Source organism: Delphinapterus leucas, chromosome 15 (genome assembly GCF_059928025.1).
Source record: "Delphinapterus leucas isolate spDelLeu-1000000601 "Yukka" chromosome 15, BTC_Dleu_Yukka2, whole genome shotgun sequence".
Taxonomy (NCBI): domain Eukaryota; kingdom Metazoa; phylum Chordata; class Mammalia; order Artiodactyla; family Monodontidae; genus Delphinapterus; species Delphinapterus leucas.
Window position 1 is genome coordinate 85,209,684 of NC_143143.1, and position 20,515 is coordinate 85,230,198.

At 33.8% G+C, this 20,515-nt stretch overlaps 1 protein-coding gene across 3 annotated transcripts in view; it reads right to left on the reverse strand.

Annotated features, from left to right (window-relative positions):
* Nucleotides 1–19,893, reverse strand: part of SYCP2 (synaptonemal complex protein 2) — a 56,173-nt gene extending 36,280 nt beyond the window's left edge. For all 3 annotated transcript variants that reach the window (XR_016387953.1, XM_089897132.1, XM_089897131.1), the window contains exons 1-10: nucleotides 19,063–19,893; nucleotides 18,795–18,819; nucleotides 16,536–16,621; nucleotides 14,518–14,603; nucleotides 14,211–14,245; nucleotides 13,289–13,431; nucleotides 13,154–13,206; nucleotides 11,980–12,025; nucleotides 11,343–11,438; nucleotides 6,191–6,251 (exon numbers count right to left, since the gene is read on the reverse strand). Coding sequence is in view for 2 of the 3 variants with exons in the window: in XM_089897132.1 (XP_089753258.1) it covers nucleotides 6,191–6,251; nucleotides 11,343–11,438; nucleotides 11,980–12,025; nucleotides 13,154–13,206; nucleotides 13,289–13,431; nucleotides 14,211–14,245; nucleotides 14,518–14,603; nucleotides 16,536–16,621; nucleotides 18,795–18,819; nucleotides 19,063–19,191 (760 nt within the window). In the remaining variant the exon portion in view is untranslated. The remainder of the gene's footprint in view (nucleotides 1–6,190; nucleotides 6,252–11,342; nucleotides 11,439–11,979; nucleotides 12,026–13,153; nucleotides 13,207–13,288; nucleotides 13,432–14,210; nucleotides 14,246–14,517; nucleotides 14,604–16,535; nucleotides 16,622–18,794; nucleotides 18,820–19,062) is intronic.
* Nucleotides 19,894–20,515: the final 622 nt, after the last annotated feature.

Below are 20,515 nucleotides of genomic sequence, written 5' to 3' on the forward strand. Positions count from 1 at the left end.
GATCCTTATGAGGCTTGCCCAAGCAGAAAATGTCTTATTTGCTTTTGCAGCTATATGGTCATGACACTTCCTCTGTGATGTCCTTTGATGGTACTAAGAAGTATTAGTTGCCTGAAGATAGTGGTAACGCAGTTTCTAATCCAAAATGCTGGCAGTTTTTTTTTTTTTTTGAAAGAAAAAAAAGTCACAAGTCTCAACAGTAAAAGTTTTCAGGCTTTAGAGATGAAAGATCAGGTGACGTTGAAAATGATAATGTTTCAGATTTTGATGATGAAGATTAGAACACATAATCTTTACGAATATTTTTGTTTATTGTTATATCCCTCTGATACGCGTTTGAATTTTTTTCTGCAGCTTGCTGTGAACTTAGAGTAAATGCAGTATTTGCTTCACTGCTTGCATGAACATGGTATTAGAATTACTTCCAATTTATTATTTTGCTGAATGCTTTGTACCTTTTTCTACAAAGCATTCTCCACATATGTCATGACTATCTACATAAGAATTTGTTGATATTTGTTATATTTTATTGCTGGCTTTGTTGAAATTTCTGATATTTGCTTTGACTGCCTAGACTATATCGTGGCTTGCTTTCTAGTTAGCAATATTACTGAAATACCAGAAGACTTCCTATTTTGTTGCTTCCTATAAAATCCAAGTATTTATAGATATCAACATATTTGGATCTTATAATGTTATCTAGATATTTCTGTAGGATTCCAGTATACCATTCTTAAATGAATAATATGTTTTCTCCTGCAAAGCCATTCAAAAAAACACTTAATTGTCCATGGAGCCTTTATTTTATATAATCCTATAAACTGAACATAAAAGGGTCTAACCTCACCCTATTGTGCTGCTGCTTCCCCATTCCTTCAGTCTGCAACTGTAGATGCTCTTTTTCACTAGAACTATTGCTTGATCTGCAGAGTCCACACTTTTTTTAAACTTCCATGAGTGCCAGTCATGTAAAAAATTCAGATCTTGCCTGCTCCACATAGGTAGACCACATCACCACTTTATTACAAAGGATATTAAAAGATACCAACGAACAGCCAGATGAAGAGAGATAGTGCGAGGTCTGGAAAAGTCCTGAGCACAGAAGACACTATCCCTGTGGAGTCTGGGGTGTGCCACCAAGCGTCAGTATAAGGACTAAAGTGTGTATACTGATATTGATAATGAAAGAGTTAATTATTATCTTGACATCTGAAATTTCAGTGGAAATTTTGGTGGAGTGGGATGTAAAACAGAAAGTAGACAAGAACAGAAATGAAGAGCAAGAAAGGGAAAGATTTAGCAAAAACTATTCTCTCAAAATTGGCTATGAATGGAAAAAGAATGAGATAGAGGAAGACATAGGATCCAAGTAGACTTTTTTAAGATGCAGTGACAAATGTACCATAAAAATGTATGATGTTAAAACTACAGGAGAGGACATTATGTTAAGTGAAATAAGCCAGTCACAAAAAGACATATGCTGCACGATTCCACTTAAAATAGTCAATTTCATAGAAACAAAAAGTAGAATGGCGGTTACCAGGGGCTGGGTGGAGGGGGAAAAGGGGAACTGTTCAATGAGTATAGAGTTTCAATTTCTCAAGATGACGAAAGTTCTGAAGATCTGTTTCACAATAATGTGAATGTACTTAACACTACTGAACTATATACACTAAAAAATGGTTAAGATGGTAAATTTTATGTTACGTGATTTTTACCACAATAAAAAAAGAGAAACCGCGTGAGGGTGTATATGGAAACTTTCTACACTATTCTGGCAAGTTTTCTGTAATCTAAAACTATTCTAAAATTTAAAATTTATCTTTAAAAAAGACCCAAATGAAGGGCTTCTCTGGTGGCGCAGTGGTTGGGAATCTGCCTGCCAATGCAGGGGACATGGGTTCGAGCCCTGGTCTGGGAATAAAAGTTATAAACTATTGATACATGAAGTAAGTTGGATGAATTTCCCACATGCCGCGGAGCAACTAAGCCCGTGAGCCACAACTACTGAGCCTGCGCATCTGGAGCCTGTTCTCTGCAACAAGAGAGGCCGCGACAGTGAGAGGCCCGCGCACCACGATGAAGAGTGGCCCCCGCTCGCTGCAACTGGAGAAAGCCCTCGCACAGAAACGAAGACCCAACACAGCCAAAAATAAATAAATAAATAAAATTTTTTTAAAAAGACCCAAATCAAACTTCCCAAGATGAAAAATATAATGCCTGATAAACATTACACAGGATAGAACAGAAGCAGGTTACACACTGCAGAAGAAAATATTAACTAGCAACAAAACAAAGCAATATAAAACTACCGAAGTGAAAAAAGAGAGTGGAAATAAAAGCCTGGAGTTTGGGTGGAGAACCCAGAGAATCAGTGAGCTATGGAAGAACTTCATATAGCTTAGTATATATGTAATCAGAGCCTCCAGAGAGGAGGAGAAAAAAGGAGCAGAAAAAAATATTTGAAGAACAATGGATAAAAACTTTAGAAGCAAGGAAGCTCAATGAACCTCAAGAATGAACAATATGAAGAAAATTACACTAAAGCATTATAATCAAATGTTTAAAACTACTAATAAAAAGAAAATCTTAAAATCAGCCAGGGGAAAAAAGACTAAACAAAAAGAAGCAAACATGAGAGTGACAGACTTCTCATCAGAAACAATGCAAGCCAAGAGAGAGTAGAGTAACCTCTTTCAAGTACACTGAAAGAAGACAACAGTCAATCTAGAATTCTATATGTACCAAAAATACTTTGCAAAATAAAAACAAAATAAAGACTTTCTGACATAAAAAAGCTGAAAGAGCTCATCACCAGCATATTTGCAGGACAAGAATTAGAGAAGTCACCTAGGCAGAAGGAAAATAATACCAGATGGAAATCTGGGTCTATACAAATGAAAGCTGAACACTGGAAATTGTAAATAGGTGGGTAAATTTAAAATACTTTTTAATCCACTTTTTAAATCTCTTTAAAAACTAATTGGCTGCATAAAGAAAAATATCATTACACATAATATGAGGTCTTTGACACATTCAGAAGCAAAAAAATTTTTACCATTATTGGCAGCAATGGCACAAAGGCCAGGAATGCAAAAATGGAACTTTACTACTACAAGGTTCTTATACTATTCATAAAAGGGTATAATATTACTTGAACATACACACTATTAAGTTAAATATGTATAAATTTTATATATGTATAAAATAAACCGTAAATCAGCCACTAAAAAGGTGGATATAAAGCCAACAAAAGAAATACAATTAAACCACTGAAAATGAATTAACACCAAAGAAGAAAAAGAGAAAGAGAAAAGAAACATGGCAGATGGGATGGCACGTAGAAAAAACAAAAGCTAGATGATGAATTTAAAGCAAATCAATAGTCACATTAAAAACCACAAAAGGCAGAGACTGTCAAATTACACTGACAGTCTCTGATATGATGCCCAGTATCAGTATATGATGCCTATAAGAAACCCACTTTAAATACACAGACACAAAGGACTTAAAAATAAAGAAAGCTATGCCATGCTGTAATTAACCAACAGAAACTTGGAGAGAGTATACTAATATTATATAAAGTAGACTGCAGAGCAAAGAATATTACCACAGGAAAAAGAGTCATTTCATAATGATAAATTTATGAAGAAAAGATAATACCACTAAATGTTTATAAAACTAATAACAGAAATTCAAAATATCTGAAGCAAAAAAATAACAGAACTGAATAAAAAAAACCCACAGCTCTAGTGGTGACTTCAATACCCCTCCCTCAATAAGTGATAGAACAGGAGGCAGACAATGAGGAAGGATATATGACAACACTATCAACCCAACCCTCCACCCAACAACAGCAGAATACACATTCCTTCAAGCGCACTCACACCATTCACCAAGACAGACCATATTCTGGGTCATAAAGTAAGTGTCAATATACTGAAAAGGATTCTCAAAGATCATACAAAGTATACTCTCTCATAACAATGAAATTAAGTTAGAAATCAGTAGCAGGAAAATATCCCTGAAATCTCAAGTATATAGAAACTAAATAAAAAACTTTTAAATAAACCTATGGCTCAAGGAAGAAACCAAAAGAGAAATTTAAAAAGAATAAATTAATGAGAATGGAAACACAGCACAAGGCAATTTGTAGGATGTTGCTAAGGAAGTACTTAGGGGAAGAATTTTAAAGCACTAAATGGCTATATTAGAAGAGAAAAAATGGTCTCAGGTCAATGACTTCAGCTTCACCCTGAGACGCTAGGAACAGGAAAGCAAATTACAACTAAAGTAATCAGAAGAAAAGAACAGATATAAGAGCACAGATCAATTAAATTGAAAATCAAAACACAAAAATGAGAAAAATCGATGAAACTAAAGGCTGGCTCTTAGAGAATATCAATAAAATTGATATAACTCTCATCAGACTGATTAGGAAAAAAAGATACAACTTAGCAGTATCAGCAGCAACACGGGGACCATCACTACAGAATCTACAGACAGTAAAAAGATAAAATGGGACCATTATAAACCACTTTATGCCAATAAATTTGACAACACGATTACTTGAAAGACACAAATTACCAAAGTTTACTCAAGGAAAAAAAAAGATAACCTGAAAAACCCTTTATCTATTAAATTAATTGAATTTGTAGTTAAGACCCTTCAGCAAAGAAAAGTAAAAGTGCAAGCCCAGATTGCTTCACTGGTAAATACTACCAAGTACTTAAAGAAGAAACAATACCAATTCTACACACACTCTTAGAAAAAATGGAAGATTATAGAATACTTGCCAATTCAGCCTATGAAGCTAACAACGCCCTGATTCTGAAACTTAAAAAAAAACAAAACAAAACAAAAAACCCAGACATTACAGGAAAAGAAAACTACAGACCTTCTAGAACATGAAATACCAAATTCCTGACTAAATTTTGCAAATCAATTCCAATAATATATAAAAGAATAATACATCACAATGAAGTGTAACTATTGTTACAATGTTATTTCTCCAGATATCAAATTACAATCCCAGTTGTAATTCTAGCAGGCTTTTTGTAGCAATTGATAAGCCAATTTTAAAATTTACATGGAAATTCAAAAGGTCTAGAATTTCCAAAACAGTCTTGAAAAAAAAAAAACCCACAGTGTTAGAAGACTTACACTATCTCACTTTAAGACTCACTATAAATCTACAGTAATTAAAACAATGTGGTACTGGCATAGGGAACAGATCAATGGAATGGACTACAGCATCAAGACCTGCACTTCTACCCGTCATTTGATTTTCAGCAAGGGAACCAATGAAGTCCAGTGGGGAAAGGAAAACCTTTTCATCAAATAGTCCTGAAATAACTGTATACCCATATGAAAAAATGAACCTAACTCCTATATTACACCATAATCAAATATTGAGATGGATCATAATTCTTAACATAAAAGCTAAAACCATAAAGTTTTTACAGAAAAACAGGAGAACGTCTTTGTGCCTTGGTAGTAGGCAAAATTTCTTAGGTCACACAAAGCAATAACCATGAAAAAAAAGAAAACTGATCATGTGGACTTCAAATTTAAAAACTTCTGCTCATTAAAGACACCAATGAGAAAATGAATAAGCAAGATACAGATAGGGAGAAAATACTCACAGAACATATATTTGTCGAAGGATTTGTATCCAGGATACATAAGAACTCAAAAACTTAATAATAAAAAAGACAGTCCAGTAAGAAAAAAAAAAAGGACAAAATATTTAAACAGATACTTCACGAAGAAGATACATGAGTAGCCATTAAGCACATGAAAAAGTGCTCAACATCACTGGTTATTAGGAAAACGCAAATAAAAGCTATCATGAGATACCACTACATGCCCACTGAGATAACTAAAATACGTCTTGATATCTGAATTTGGAGTGGTGCCAGTCTGCCAAGGTATATGATTTTTGTCCAGCACGTATTGACAAGAAAGTGACTGACCATGGGTTTTAGACTAGATAGAGAAGGAAATAAATACAAGATATTGGGGGGATTGTGGGGGCAGGGAATTTGATGATATTGAACTATCAAATTTATGAATATGAACATATGGAAATGTTGATCTGCTTTCATCAGTCCATTGTGTTTTTCCATAGAGTGTGCAACTTCTACTCGAGCAGAATCAAGAAGAGAGTTATCAAAAACAAGTTTAATACCTTCAATGCTGTATATTTGTACTTCTTCCTCAGGCACAGTGACTGCTTCCCACTGATGATTCTTAAATTTAAAAACAGGTTTTGATCATAAATAATAATTCATTCTTGCTTTAAAGCTCCTTTAAACACCATTTTAAGTTATACAAACAATAAAGGTTATTACTATTTTCTTTTACTAAGTATCACTAAGTAACTGGTTGATATAACACATTTCTTGCTCCATCAATTGACTAGATAATATATTATACTTGCCGCATTTAATCTATTTGTTCATTCTTAAAAGTAAATGACAGTATTGACTACTTTTATGGTTTCCTCTTCTTAACCAAAAGCAAAGAATGACTAGCCATTCATATTTATTAGAGTATACCCTTTTAAAAAATATTACCAAATCCTGTCATTTCTTCCTTTGAAATGTTGTGTGATCATATTCATCCCCCAATTCTCACTCATTAATTGACTGTTCTTAGATTCAAACACTGAATACATGTGAATAATAACCTAAAATGTTTTCCCCTTCCAAGTATTTTCATTGAAAATTTGTATAAGTGAATAAAATAATATGAATTCACACAAAAAAGTCATGGTAAAAATTAGAACCATTCCTAAAAGATGGGATCCTAAAACCTTCAGGAATCTTATGATGAAAATAGATCCAATTCTTTTGCTATTTAAGGACCACTCATTGTATAGAAATTCTGCTAAATCCTCAATCTCTTCACTAACTCCCTCCCTTATTTGCCTTAATTGAAACCAGTCTATACTCTTGAGGGCACCACTACTATTATAATTATAGCCTTCTCCAGTTAAGATGCTATTTCTCCCAGACCTCAAAACCTCAGGGTCGGCAGGAAAGGGCTGGTCTCCTCTCTCCCCAACACTTTGAGCAGCTTCACATTTCTCTGTGTGTAAAAGCCTTGCTCCTTTGTGGCACATGCCAGCTGGCACACATACCCATCGGTTATCATCTACTAACTTTAAAGTGACTCTTCCTCATACATGGAGGCACCTGGTTCAAAGCTTTCCTTTTGAAAAAATGTCTACATTATAAAAATTTTCAAACAGATTATAAAAAATAGAAATCACAGTATAATGAATCCAAAATATGCCCATACCCAGCTTCAACAGTTACTGATATATTATGCCCACTTGTTTCATCTTCACCCCCTACTTTCCCTCTACTACACTCTCCTCCTCTTGACCTCAGTTTTTTAATCTGTCACCCCAGCCATCAACTTTAAAACTCTTATCATTAAAGTACCTAACAAAAACCCCTCCCTGGAATCCACATCTCACTTTAGCTTCTACTGTTCTCTTTCCCTTGTCTTTACTTCCTCTACAAATATTTCAACTTTCCAGGAATGCTTAAATCCTCATCACTTAAGTGAAATTGCTCTTTCATGGATCGCCAGTTTTTATTTATTTAACGTGTTTTGACAGTGTTCATCATTTCCGCTCATAAAACACCCTTCCTTTGTCTTCTATAACACGATACCCTTTTAATTTGTTCTTTTTTGGCTGATTCATCAAGTATCCTTCAGGCTAGAGTCTCTTCTACCTATCCTGTATAAATTTGTGTTTTTCACAGTTCTGTCATGTAGACACTCATTAAATCCCATGGTTTTATTTATCATCTATATACAGAGAGCTTCTAAATCTCCATTTACAGCTCAGTTCTCTCACCTCAACTTCAGACCAATATATCCAACTGCCTACAAGATATCTTCAGCTGAATACCCCACAAACACCTCCAAATCAAAACATCCAAAGTTGAGCTCATCATCTTACCCTACAAAACTGATCCTCCTGTGACAGCATCTTCATCCATCCAGTTACCCAAGTTTTATTAACCCTTCCTCTTTTTACTACAAACTACCAAGTCTGCTCAATTCTACCTCCTCAAGTTTTTCTGGAATCCATCCATTTCCATCCATCCCCACTGTCACTTTCCAAAACTGTGCCACCATGATTTCTCTCACCTGGATTACTGCAAGTCTCCTAACTGCCTCTGGTCTTGTCCCTTTTTAATCTGTTCTCCTTGAGGCAGGTGGGCCCCAAGCTAGACATTTACAACTGGCCTCCTGTTCCAACTTCCTGGGGTGAGAAGATGGGCTCTAGGCTGGACATTCATTACAACCCCCAACCCCCATGTTTACATTTCCTGAGGCAAGAGACAAACCGGCTCTGGACTACATATTTATGACCAGACTCCAGTCTGTATTTCGAGATCTGCACTTCAATATAAGAAACAACAACAGGAATAGGGTAGATAACTGGACATTGAACACTTTTATGGCAGGGACAGAGAGGGGCTAAACCCTGTTAAAAGATCAAGACATCATGCATTTCCCATCCTTGGTGCAAGGGAAACATTGCACATGCACAGAAAGGCTCCTTGGGGTTCAAAAAGGAGGGGGCACCACCCCATAATATGTGATGCTAAGGCCATCCCCTAGGCCTCTGGGCTGAAATCCATCTTGGAAAAAAGTTGTGCATGCACCTAGGGGAGGGTCCTAGGGCAGGTCAGGTGTTGAGAAACCAGATAATTGGCCAAAGGTAAACAAAGACCCGGAAGAACTGCCCTATATAAATGACTTAACCACCTCTTTACTCCGCTCCTCCTCATTAGGGAGGAGGCCCACACCCTTGCCCTCCGGGTGTGCATCTCTGCCTTGTTTCCATCTTAACAAAGTGTTTCTCTGTGTGCTCTCCCACTAGTTGTTGTGCAATGTCTCTAAATAATAAACTTTGTACCTGTTTTTTTTTTTTTTTTTTTTTTTTTTTTTACAGTTTTTGCCTCCGTAAGAAATGCATTTTTCACTGGGGGCAAGAGCCAGGGGGTCTGGTGGCTAGGATTCCTGGTTTTCATCCAGGCTACCCAGGTTCAATTCCTAGGCAGGGAATTAAGATCTCGCTTAACGCCACCACTCACTGCTGCCTCTCCAAGATCATCCCCACCAGGAGAATCTTTTACATCAATGTGATGCTCAGTGTCTAGCATATATCTGGCACACAGTAAGTTCTTATTAAATATTCACTGAACTGATGTTGCCTCCTACTTATAATCCTTCTTTGGCTCTATACTGCCTGCCTTATTTCTTTCCAATACCCTTTGAACTCTATGCACTAACCATACTATGTATCTTTTAGTTGAATATTCTATATATTCATTCTTAAAATAAATACGAGCCCTTGAATAGCCATAAATGAGAAAAGACATGTCCCTGGTTTAATAAATTTTATGTTCTACGAGGGGAAAAACAGAAAAAACAACAGGTAAACAAAAGGATTTTAAGTAGCAATAACTACTATAAAAGAAAAAAAGAGGCCAGTGTGATATAATGTGGCTGGGTGGCTACTTCAGACTGAGTTACCAGAGAATACCTCTAGGTGACATTTGTGCTGAAATCTAACTGGGAAGGAACTAAGACGCAAAGATCTGGAGGTTCCTAAGCAGAAGAACCAGCAAGTAGAAAGACTTGAAAAGAGCGTGATCTAGAGGAAAAGAAAAAAAAAATGAATGTGGCTAGAACACAGTAAGCACAGAGAACAGTCTGATTATCAGAGAAATAGTCAGGGGCGAGGTCATAAAGGCCCTGAAACACCATGTTAAAGAGACAAAGGGAGGGTTTTAAGCAGCCACAGTATGGAAGAATGGCTTTGAGGAGAGTAAGCCTGAAGACAGGGAGAAATGCACTACTGCTATAGAAATCCAGAGGGGAGAGGAGTCTAAATATCTCTGTGGGAAGAACTCTCTCCCAGCATCTCTAGATCAGTGACAGGAACATAGGAGGCATTTAACACTTATAAATGCATTTTATACTATCCCTATCAAGTATAATACTAAAATTACTTATTTTCTTGTCTGAATCATCCATTAGACCAAGTGAGTGAAATTAGGAACCACATCAGTCCTATTCTATCCTCTTTTCCCAAAATGAAAGTCCATTTCCTGAAGAAAATCCAGTTAAAAATACACCTAAAAACGCTGCAAGAATAAATACACTAATGAAAACCATCAGTACCCCTGAGAAGTAGTGCTAGTTTTTGGAACTCAATTTTAATTAAGCATTCTAAAAGGTACTCTAAAAAGAAATAAAGGTACGTGGAAATCCTAAGAGGCATTTGGTTAAAGTTCGTCTAAAAAGAATTTACCTGGAACAAAAGGCAGGATTTTACAAGAAAGATACTAAAAAGACTAAAGCCTCTTTGTATTACCAGCAGCTGCAATCAGATTAGTAAATGCAAATCAACTCTTACTCAGATCTTGGCCATACAGTTTGAGCTAGAAGTATGCAAATGTAGCAAATATTAAGTGGTGGCTATTTGGAAACAAGGCCTCAAGAATTTTCCTCAGGTTAAAGAGGCCAGTAGAAAACATACCTTCCTGGTTGCAAAGTTTAAACATAGTTACAATATAGCACAGAAAGAAAAGAACTAAAATTCACTTCTAAGTACCACCATAAGAATCAATCCCTCACAACCAAATGTAAAATAGCTAGCTAGCTGGAAGCAGCTGCAAAGCACAGGGAGATCAGCTCCATGCTTTGTGTCCAACTAGAGGGGTGGGCGACGCAAGAGAGAGGGGATATGGGGTTATGTGTATACGTGAAGCTGATTCACTTTGTTATACAGCAGAAACTAACACACCGTTGTAAAGCAATTATACTCCAATAAAGATGTAAACAAACAAACAAAAGAAGAATTAGTCCCTCACTATTTTCAAACAGAAGATTCTATGAAAGAATAAGGTAAGACCATTTGTCATCATCTGTTAATGTTGTTTTTAACTGAGTGCTTCTGTACTGGAGTAACTGCTGTCTGTTCTAGATTCAATTCACTTTGTTCATGTGAATGTTACATTTTAATCATTAACATGTAATTAATTTCTGAAAAGCTCATATTTAAACACTAGTATTAAATTTTAGCATTTTTCTCTTGCAATAAGACATCAGAAATAATTTTCATTTCTAATTAACTTGATAGGTTACCATGCTCATCAAAACTACTAGAGCTAACATTGAAATCTATTAAAATAGCAAGAAAATAAATATCAAAGAAATCCATATTCTTAAGTTGAATTACAACATTATATACACACACACACACACACACACACACATAAAATGGTACAGAGGTATCTAAAGCTTACATTATTGTCTTCAGCAACGTAGAATGATACAGTCTGGCTCCCAAGATTAAAATCTATCCAAAATCCCTCAAGTTTTTCATCTGATGGTATTTGCAACTAATAAAATAAACATATAAAACTAGAATATACTATGCTTTTAAAAGTGACAACAGAAAATTATGATGTTATATTCATGGTTGAGTTTTTTTGAAAAACAAAAGAGTAGAGCTGGAAGGTATGGGAAGATAAAGAGCAGGCAAGTACAGCATTCAAATCAATTTAGAAACAATCAAAAGAAATGCTGCTTAATATTTTACATAGAAATTAGCTAGCTCCAAAATATCACAAATATTCCAAGTACAAATAAAGGTTGAAAATATTTTCATGTTTGAATATATTCATGAATGATAAACAATAACAGGCTTGATTAAGGAAACATAAGAAAATTTGAAGTACAACCTTTATATTTCACTTATCCTTGGCTACAAATGTGCCATTTCATAAAATGTCACTTAGATCCAGAATACCAGACCAGCTGTATTTGTGATCTAATTATGACTAACATTAATGTTCTTGTCAATTTGTAACCTACAATTCACTTGACCTTTCCATCAAAATTCATCTAATAACTAAAACACATACTAAATTAAAAATTTACCTCATAGTTATCAAGAAATGCTGATAAACAAGGAAATGTAAAGACCCTGAAATAAAAAGTAGTCTGAATTAAAGAAAAAATTAATAAGCCGTCACAGCATAATTTTGACTTGCCATACAAATCACACCTAGGATCAACAGGAAATCAGGCAGTAGTGACAAGAATTTAAATAAAATCATATTTCCTTCTTTATTACTCTTTAAAGTGAGAGTTCACGGGAAATCTGTTTCCAAAAGACAGCATATTACTTTGAGGATACTACTCAACCTACCATTTTGACTAAAGTGACTGAACCAAACTACTTTTCATGTTATTGACTATGAACAGAGATTCCTAATTTAGCTTATACTAGTGATATTGATACAGTGGAAGTTCCCATAAGATTATATGGGAAAAGAAGAGTAGAAGTGAATAATACTGCTAATAAAAATGGCTGAATTCATTGAATACTTTCTTGGTCAGATACTACTGTAAGTACTAAGTGTATAACCATCTCATTTAATCTTTACAACAAACATATGAGGTAGATATTATTAGTATTCTTGTTTTACAGTTAAGGAAACTGAGGCGAGTAAGGTTAAATAACTTGTCCAACATTAGAACAGGAAGAGGGGGACCTGTTATTCAAATCCAAATAGTGTGACTCCCTGCACACAACCCTCACCCTATCTTTCATTTCCTTAGCAGGTAAACTAAATGTGAACTCATTCAATCCAATGTGTCCTGAACACCTATAAGGTGCTAGGCACTGCACTACAAAAATACCTCTTCTGTCATTGTCAAAAGTGATAAAAATTTATATTACCTAGCCTTCCATGACCATTCTTGAGATTAAATAACTGCAGAAAGAACATCCTTACAATATGTTAATTATAAAAGATGATTTATGTTTGCTATATATTTTTATTCCAGTATGTGTACGAAGGAGGTAGCTCAAGTAATATTTATACCTAGATTTTTATTGTTCCTTAAACACCAAATTTATAATATATATGCAATTCTGAAATACAGTAAACCAATTTTAGACAAAGTTATTAATATTAATAAAAATGTATTCTTTCCTCTAAAAAGTACAAAGCAAAATAAGACCAGTGGAGGATTATTTCAGCCTACCATTGTGTGCCCTTTCTTGAGCTCTGTTTATCATTAAATGGTTGTATTTTGCATTGTTTACCTTCTTTTGTCTCCAAGCATGCCATTTACAAGGTTGAGAAATATCCTGCAATCCTAATTTTTAAAAAAGAGAGAGCTTTTAAAAAACATAGTAATTTTTAAAAATTTGTTATTTTGTTATTTTTACACTACTTACTGTTTCAAATTCAGAGACTTTAATTCCTTTAAATGCATTAGCAATAAAATCCATTGAAAACCACTGACATGCCAGTTCTTGTCTTTGTTTTTCTGGGGTCATTCTACATAAAGCTTCTACGATAGCCACTTGTAAGTCATAATCTTTAAAAAAAAAAATAATAATGTATTATTTGAAATTATGAAAATTAAAGTTTATAAAAGTCAATACATTTCATAAGTTGTTAGAACAAGAGTAATAAGGAACGTAGTGTAATTTACTCATCTTTTGCCATTTTCTTCATAGAGATTAGAAACATCTCATCATTACAGGCGTGAATATAGCCCAAATAACAAAATAAGTTTACTAATAGAAGGAGTAAAAAAATATTTTTAAGGATATTTAAAATGTTCAAAGATTCCTCCATTCCATTATTAGAGTTGTGAATTGCAAAATAACTCATAGAAAAGTCTATAAATCACAGGTAATCTTTGTTTTCCTTTTGCATATCATGATATTTACAGTTATTTTAAAGTACTTCAAACCAGTGGTTTGTTCTATATGTAAATCACTACATCAAAATTTTCTCATATGAAACTTAGGAAAGAAAATTTGAGCTCTTTTAATAAAAACATTGTTTACAAACAAATCTATCAATCCCAAGAATATTAAACCTCCTAATTTCATAAAATACATTTAAGAAATTTCTTCACAAAAGGAATCCAAATCTACTTGAAAATTATTATTCAAAAACCTACCACTAGGCACAAATTATATTTGACAACTCCTGTTATCATACTTATTTTTTAGTTTAGTTTATAATTCCCTTGCATAATTTCAGTACATTACAATGTTAATATTATTTTGACTAATTAGATATTATAGTCTATTAATAAATTTGGAGTAATTTCAAATATGAACATTTTGAAAAAAACAGACTTACCTCCAGCATCTAAAATCCTTTCTCCCATACTACTCCTGTGAATCAAAACAACAGGTTATATACTAGACAAGTATCAATTAACTAGAAAGCTCATATGTTTGGGGGAAAAAAACTTCACCAAAATTTACAATTGATTAGTATCACAGACTTTGGCAGAAAACATATATATAAATTATATTAGAAACCTACAAGAGTTTATCAGTTTTAATTCTTAATGCAACTCATGGTTGCCTTATTTGCCTTATAAAACATCCTTTAAATTCTTGACTTGAACCACTAATTAAAGAAATACAGTACAAGTTATTACATGAGAATTAACATTTCTTGGTTAGAGAGTATTTTCCTGGCATCTTCAGGCATTTTGTCCAGCATAGCATTCATTTTTTTTAGAGTCTAGAAAAGAAAAATACATAATCCATTAACTTTATATATTCAGTGAAACATTAAGTACTTAGAGATATATTATAGGTATATAAACTTAGAAGCCTATTTTTTCTTAATCACAGCATTTTATGCAGCGAAAGAAGGGTGGAGGAAAGAATATAAAGTATAAAATAATGAATATAAGAAAACATACAACACAGGATATCAAAAATAGAATATACCATGATTCCTGTACTTAAAGCAGTTATACTCTCTGCAGTATGACATGTTTATTATTACTCTAAGAACTAAAGAAGCAAAAAATATTACCCTATTAATATTTGTTCTTATGGCTACACACATGTACACATATATATATTCTAATACAGGTTATTTTTAGCATTTAAATACTTAGGAACTGCTAATATCTACATGGTATAGTTTATTTTCATATGAGCTATATATGTATACATAAACCCACATGCTTATGAATTTTCAATACATATTTAGGTAATACTGGGTTGGCCAAAAGGTGTGTTTGGCGTTTTTTTTCCATAAGATGGCTCTAATAGCACTTAGTTGTCTTTAACTTCATTCGGAACAATTTTGTTAGATTGTATTGTGACAGCTGTCATATCAGCGTGCATTTAAAAAGAACTTACCAAAATTAGTGAATTTTTGTGTAGCCATTTTAATATTGAAGATGGAAGAAAAAAGCAACATTTTTGGCATATGCTTTATTATTTCAAGAAAGGTAAACATGCAACTGAAATGCAAAAAAAGATCTGTGCAGTGTATGGAGAAGGTGTTGTGACTGATGAAACATTTCAAAAGTGGTTTGCAAACTTTCATGCTGGAGATTTCTCCCTGGATGAGGCTCCATGGTTGGGTAGACCAGTTTAAGTTGACAGCAATCAAATCAAGACATTAACTGAGAACAATCAACGTTGTACCACGCAGGAGATAGCCGACATACTCAAAATATACAAATCAAGCATTGAAAATCATTTGCACCAGCTTGGTTATGTTAATCGCTTTGATGTTTGTGTTCCACATAAGTTAAGCGAAGAAAACCTTCTTGACCCTATTTCCACACGTAGTTCTCTACTGAAACATAACTGAAACGTTCCGTTTTTAAAACAAATTGTGATGGGCGATGGAAAGCGGATACTGTAGAATAATGTGGAACGGAAGAGACACTGGGGCAAGAGAAATGAACCACCACCAACCACACCAAAGGCCGGTCTTCATCCAAAGAAGGTGATGTTGCATATATGGTGGGATTGGAAGGGAGTCCTCTATTATGAGCTTCTTCCGGAAAACCAAACGATTAATTCCAACAAGTACTGCTCCCAATTAGACCAACTGAAAGCGACACTCGACCAAAAGCGTCCAGAATTAGTCAACAGAAAACGCATAATCTTCCATCAGGATAACAACACAAGACCGCATGTTTCTTTGATGACCGGGCAAAAACTATTACAGCTTGGCTGGGAAGTTCTGATTCATCCGCCATATTCATCAGACATAGCATCTTCGGATTTCCATTTATTTCAGTCTTTACAAAATTCTCTTAATGGAAAAAATGTCAATTCCCTGGAAGACTGTAAAAGGTACCTAGAACAGTTCTTTGCTCATAAAGGTAAAAAATTTGGGAAGATGGAATTATCAAGTTGCCTGAAAAATGGCAGAAGGTAGTGGAACAAAACAGTGAATATGTTGTTCAATAAAGTTCTTGGTGAAAAATGTAAAATGTGTCTTTTTTTTTAACTTAAAAACCAAAGGAACTTTTTGGCCAACCCAATATATTTCATCGTGTCAGACAATGAATTAAGACAACAGAGACACACTACATGATAATTTAGTGCCAAGGTAAAATAATTATTCAATTTGATAAATTGCTACCAAATTGTCTTCACCTTCTCTTTAAGTTTTCAAAGAAAATCTAAAAAATGACTTTACCTCCTGCTGAATACAAATATTCACTCTTGAGTCAATAACCAGGGCACAAATTCGAGGTATGAAACTTTCCACTACTTGCCTTCTACCTGAATAAAAGTAAATTGTTGACAAATGTGTATTTTAAACTCTTTTCAATGACAATCTTATATGTGTTAATGGAAATCGGACATACTAATTCAGTTCAGACGCACCTGGGCACCAGGAAGCTTGAAATTTAGTCCTGGTTCTGCCATTAACTAGCTATGTAACTTCGAAAAAACACCGTTCAAACAGATGTGACTGATTTTAGCTCTGGCAAAGGAATAACCCCAGAGCCAGCTTCTCCTTTGAGGCACTTAAAGCAGTATTACTTTTTTGGATAAATAAATACAGTCCAAAACTGGAAACGTCTAATTTGAGGTTTTTATGAAACTGGCCTCAGTAATTTATAGTCATACCTCCAAAATTCCATAACAGCCATTAACACCTCCGGACTTCATGAAGATCTAAATATCTTGTCCTATTTCTAAAATTTGACACTATTCTCTCAAAAGACAAGGCTTTATTAATACTAAGTATATTAAGAGGAATTTGTTTCATGCTAATTCATGATGCAGAGTTCTAAAATAATTTTAAATAATGGCAACGCTGCAACAGAAAATGCACTTTACAAAGTGACTACGTTAAAAGAAAAAAAAATCACTGAATTACTTGAAAAGATAAAGTGATTTACTTAAAAAAAACCAGTTGGATCACTTCATAATCACTGGTGCTTTAGGACTATTTTCTCGCTTACAAACTTAAGAATTTAGACTAAATTGTTAATTGCAAAGAAACCAATGAAAAGGTAGCATTAACTACTACTGAAATAAATAGCAATTGATATTTTTATCAGTTAGCAGTTAGCTGTTAGCTGTTCCTTTATTTGGGAGCAGTTAGCTGTTCCTTTATTTATAAATAATTCACCGGCCCCAATTACCAATCCTAGGTAATTCTTCCTCAACCAACACAGAGATAAAATAACTTGAGTTTATTGTTTGACATAAGGCACTGCCAAGCACAAGTGAAATGATGAGTTGTAACATGTTCTATACTCTCCGTGTACTACTGAAAATTTTGTTTCATTAGATCAAGGACAAACTATGGCCCACAAACCAAATCCAACTCACTGTCCCTGTTTGTATGGCTGTATTCATCAGCAGGTACTCTGTGGAAATATGTGAATCTATCATGATTTACTGAGCCAGCAGTCTCAGATGAATTTCATTCATTCTTATGAACTTAGCCATCATTAGCCACCACTAAATGAATGGCTTTGGTAATTAGCTTGGGCTGCAGAGTTGATAGTGTTTCTTAATGAATTCAACACCAAAGTCCAAGGCAAAATTAGTGCATATATGAGAAACTTATACTTCAGTAAAGTTATTTCAATGAAACAAAGGTCATCTGAATCACAAGTAATGTCCAGCTGCTTTATACATCTCCTAGGCTGTCAAAAGCTGAGACAAGAAATGACATCTCCATTTCCAACAACAAATTTATAGGGGATATATTTTTTCCAAGATCCAACTACAGATCCAGCAGCGTTTCTGGACGTTGATGTAGGTGCAAAGGAAATCTCCCTATTTCAAAATTCATTTTAACTCTGCAACTGAGGAGCTTCCACCTAACCTTCAACTGAAAGTGATTAATCTGCAATGCAATGGCATTCTAAAAAGCAAATATTAAGAAAAAAGTCTAATATAATTCTATAAATGCTTTCCAAGTGATGAATATGCTCAATTAAAAATCATGCTCATGAACTGATATCAGTATTTGGCATTATCTGCATGAAAAGACGTTTTCTAATGTAATATACACAAAATTTCACTACAGATAAGCATGAACAAATGAATATTTGCAATTAACTTTTATAACAGCAAACACTAACTCTGAACCTTAAGAGAAATGTCATCTTCTCAAAAAAGAGTGCTATTCTCCTCATTAGTAGACCTGTATTACAAAAACACTGTACTCAATTATTGTTATATTTTGAGTTGCATCAATAAAACATTTGTGGAAATTTGTTTTCTTTCTTGTTAAATAAGTACCTACATAATACCATCAATTTTTTTCTTGGCCTACAAAGCCTAAAATATTTACTATCTGACCCTTTACAGAAAAAATTTGTTGATCCCTGAATTAGGTAATGAATTCCTAATATTAGGACAATACTGCAAGATTATACCAAAACTCTAACAGCAAATTATTGTTCCAGTAGAAATAAAATGTTTATTATACCTTCATCATCCATGTCATGTATGACCTGAAAGTGAATAATATTTAAAACTTACTATCTTATATTATAAACCATCACAAATAGTATTAAAATAAGAGGTTACATATGAACTCACCACATAATTATTTAACTTTTATGTATTAACTAATTAATCAGGATAAATGCACTAACCAATCTGTTAGTGACTTTTAGTCTCAGGGCATATAGAACACAAATTGTTTTTAAATAAACACATGCTTTATAACATCAGTGAATCAATATGATTGTTACCATCAAAAGATCAAATAATTCTTCTATCATATTTATAACAGCTTCATCTTTTGAATTTCCTTGACTCAGAATAATCTCCTTGGATTTTTCAAACCAGGTAACCATGTAGAAAAAGAAATGTAAATACATTAGTTACTTTGAATTCAATTTTAATAATTTTAAGAATGTACTCATACAAACAGTAAACCTAAGAATGAAGAAACATTAAAAATAAAAATTCTAGTATTGTATCAAAATAAGTTTATGCTCTTAAACACCATCATTGTTTTTGCTTTTTAGTAACTCACTATATGTTCCCATTTTTTTAGATGGGAATGGATGAAGTTAATCCAATTCCAAGTAGAAAATCTTTACTTCTCCCCCCTTCAAATTCTTAGTTCATGTACATTCATATTCATAAGTAAAGAATTATCATTACACATTAGATTATTGTGGCATTTTTACTATTTGAAATATTTTGGTATTATTTTATTTTTATAACTCAGACATTTGAGTACACACTATGTCTTAGGCACTATTCTTGGTGCTAGGTATACAACAATGAACAAAACAGACAAAAGTCAATATCCTACATTCTAAAATGGGAAATAGATAATAATAAATGATATAAAAAGAAAAGTAAATTAAGTTAGATAGTGATTAAGATGAGCTAAAGAGAAAATAAAGCAAGTAAAGGCCTTAGGGAGTCTTGTGACCTTAAATTCACACAATTATCAAGGACCCTGTATACAGTTCCCTTGTGATCTTTATTTTTCTAACATATACCACAGGTTATAAAAATATTTTATCTGTTTTATATACAGTTCTCAAATTTATTTTCCAACACTTTGAACCATTTAATTAGAAAACACACCTTTAATCATATTTCCCTCAAAGAAATATGTTACATATTCTATACTCATCTTTTGTACTAGTCCTTGTTTTATCATAGTTAGAAGTCCAGCTTTCCCCAATATACTGATATTTTTGCCACATCTTCCAAAAGAAACCAAAATGGTTGAAACAGTTTGGATATCCTTTTTATTCAGCTCCTGAAATGCAAATTATACATTTAAACATCTGTAAATACAAAATAGAATGGAATTGGCATTGTGCTAGGAGAGTTATAATCCTCACAAATCTTAGTCATTATCATAATCATAATCTCCATATTGCAAAGGACAAAAGTGTGGTTTAAAAAAGGCAACCTGCTTACAAGCACTCAGCCAGTGAATGACAAACACAGTACAAAATTGCAGACATGTATAAACTCAAGAAACTTTAGTCTTATGATGCAATGAATCAGTTACCTTCCATTCTAAAAAGCTTTACGTATTTAACTAAGGGATACAAGACTTTTTTTTTTTTTTTTTGCGGTACGCGGGCCTCTCACTGTTGTGGCCTCTCCCGTTGCGGAGCACAGGCTACGGACGCGCAGGCTCAGCGGCCATGGCTCACAGGCCTAGCCGCTCGG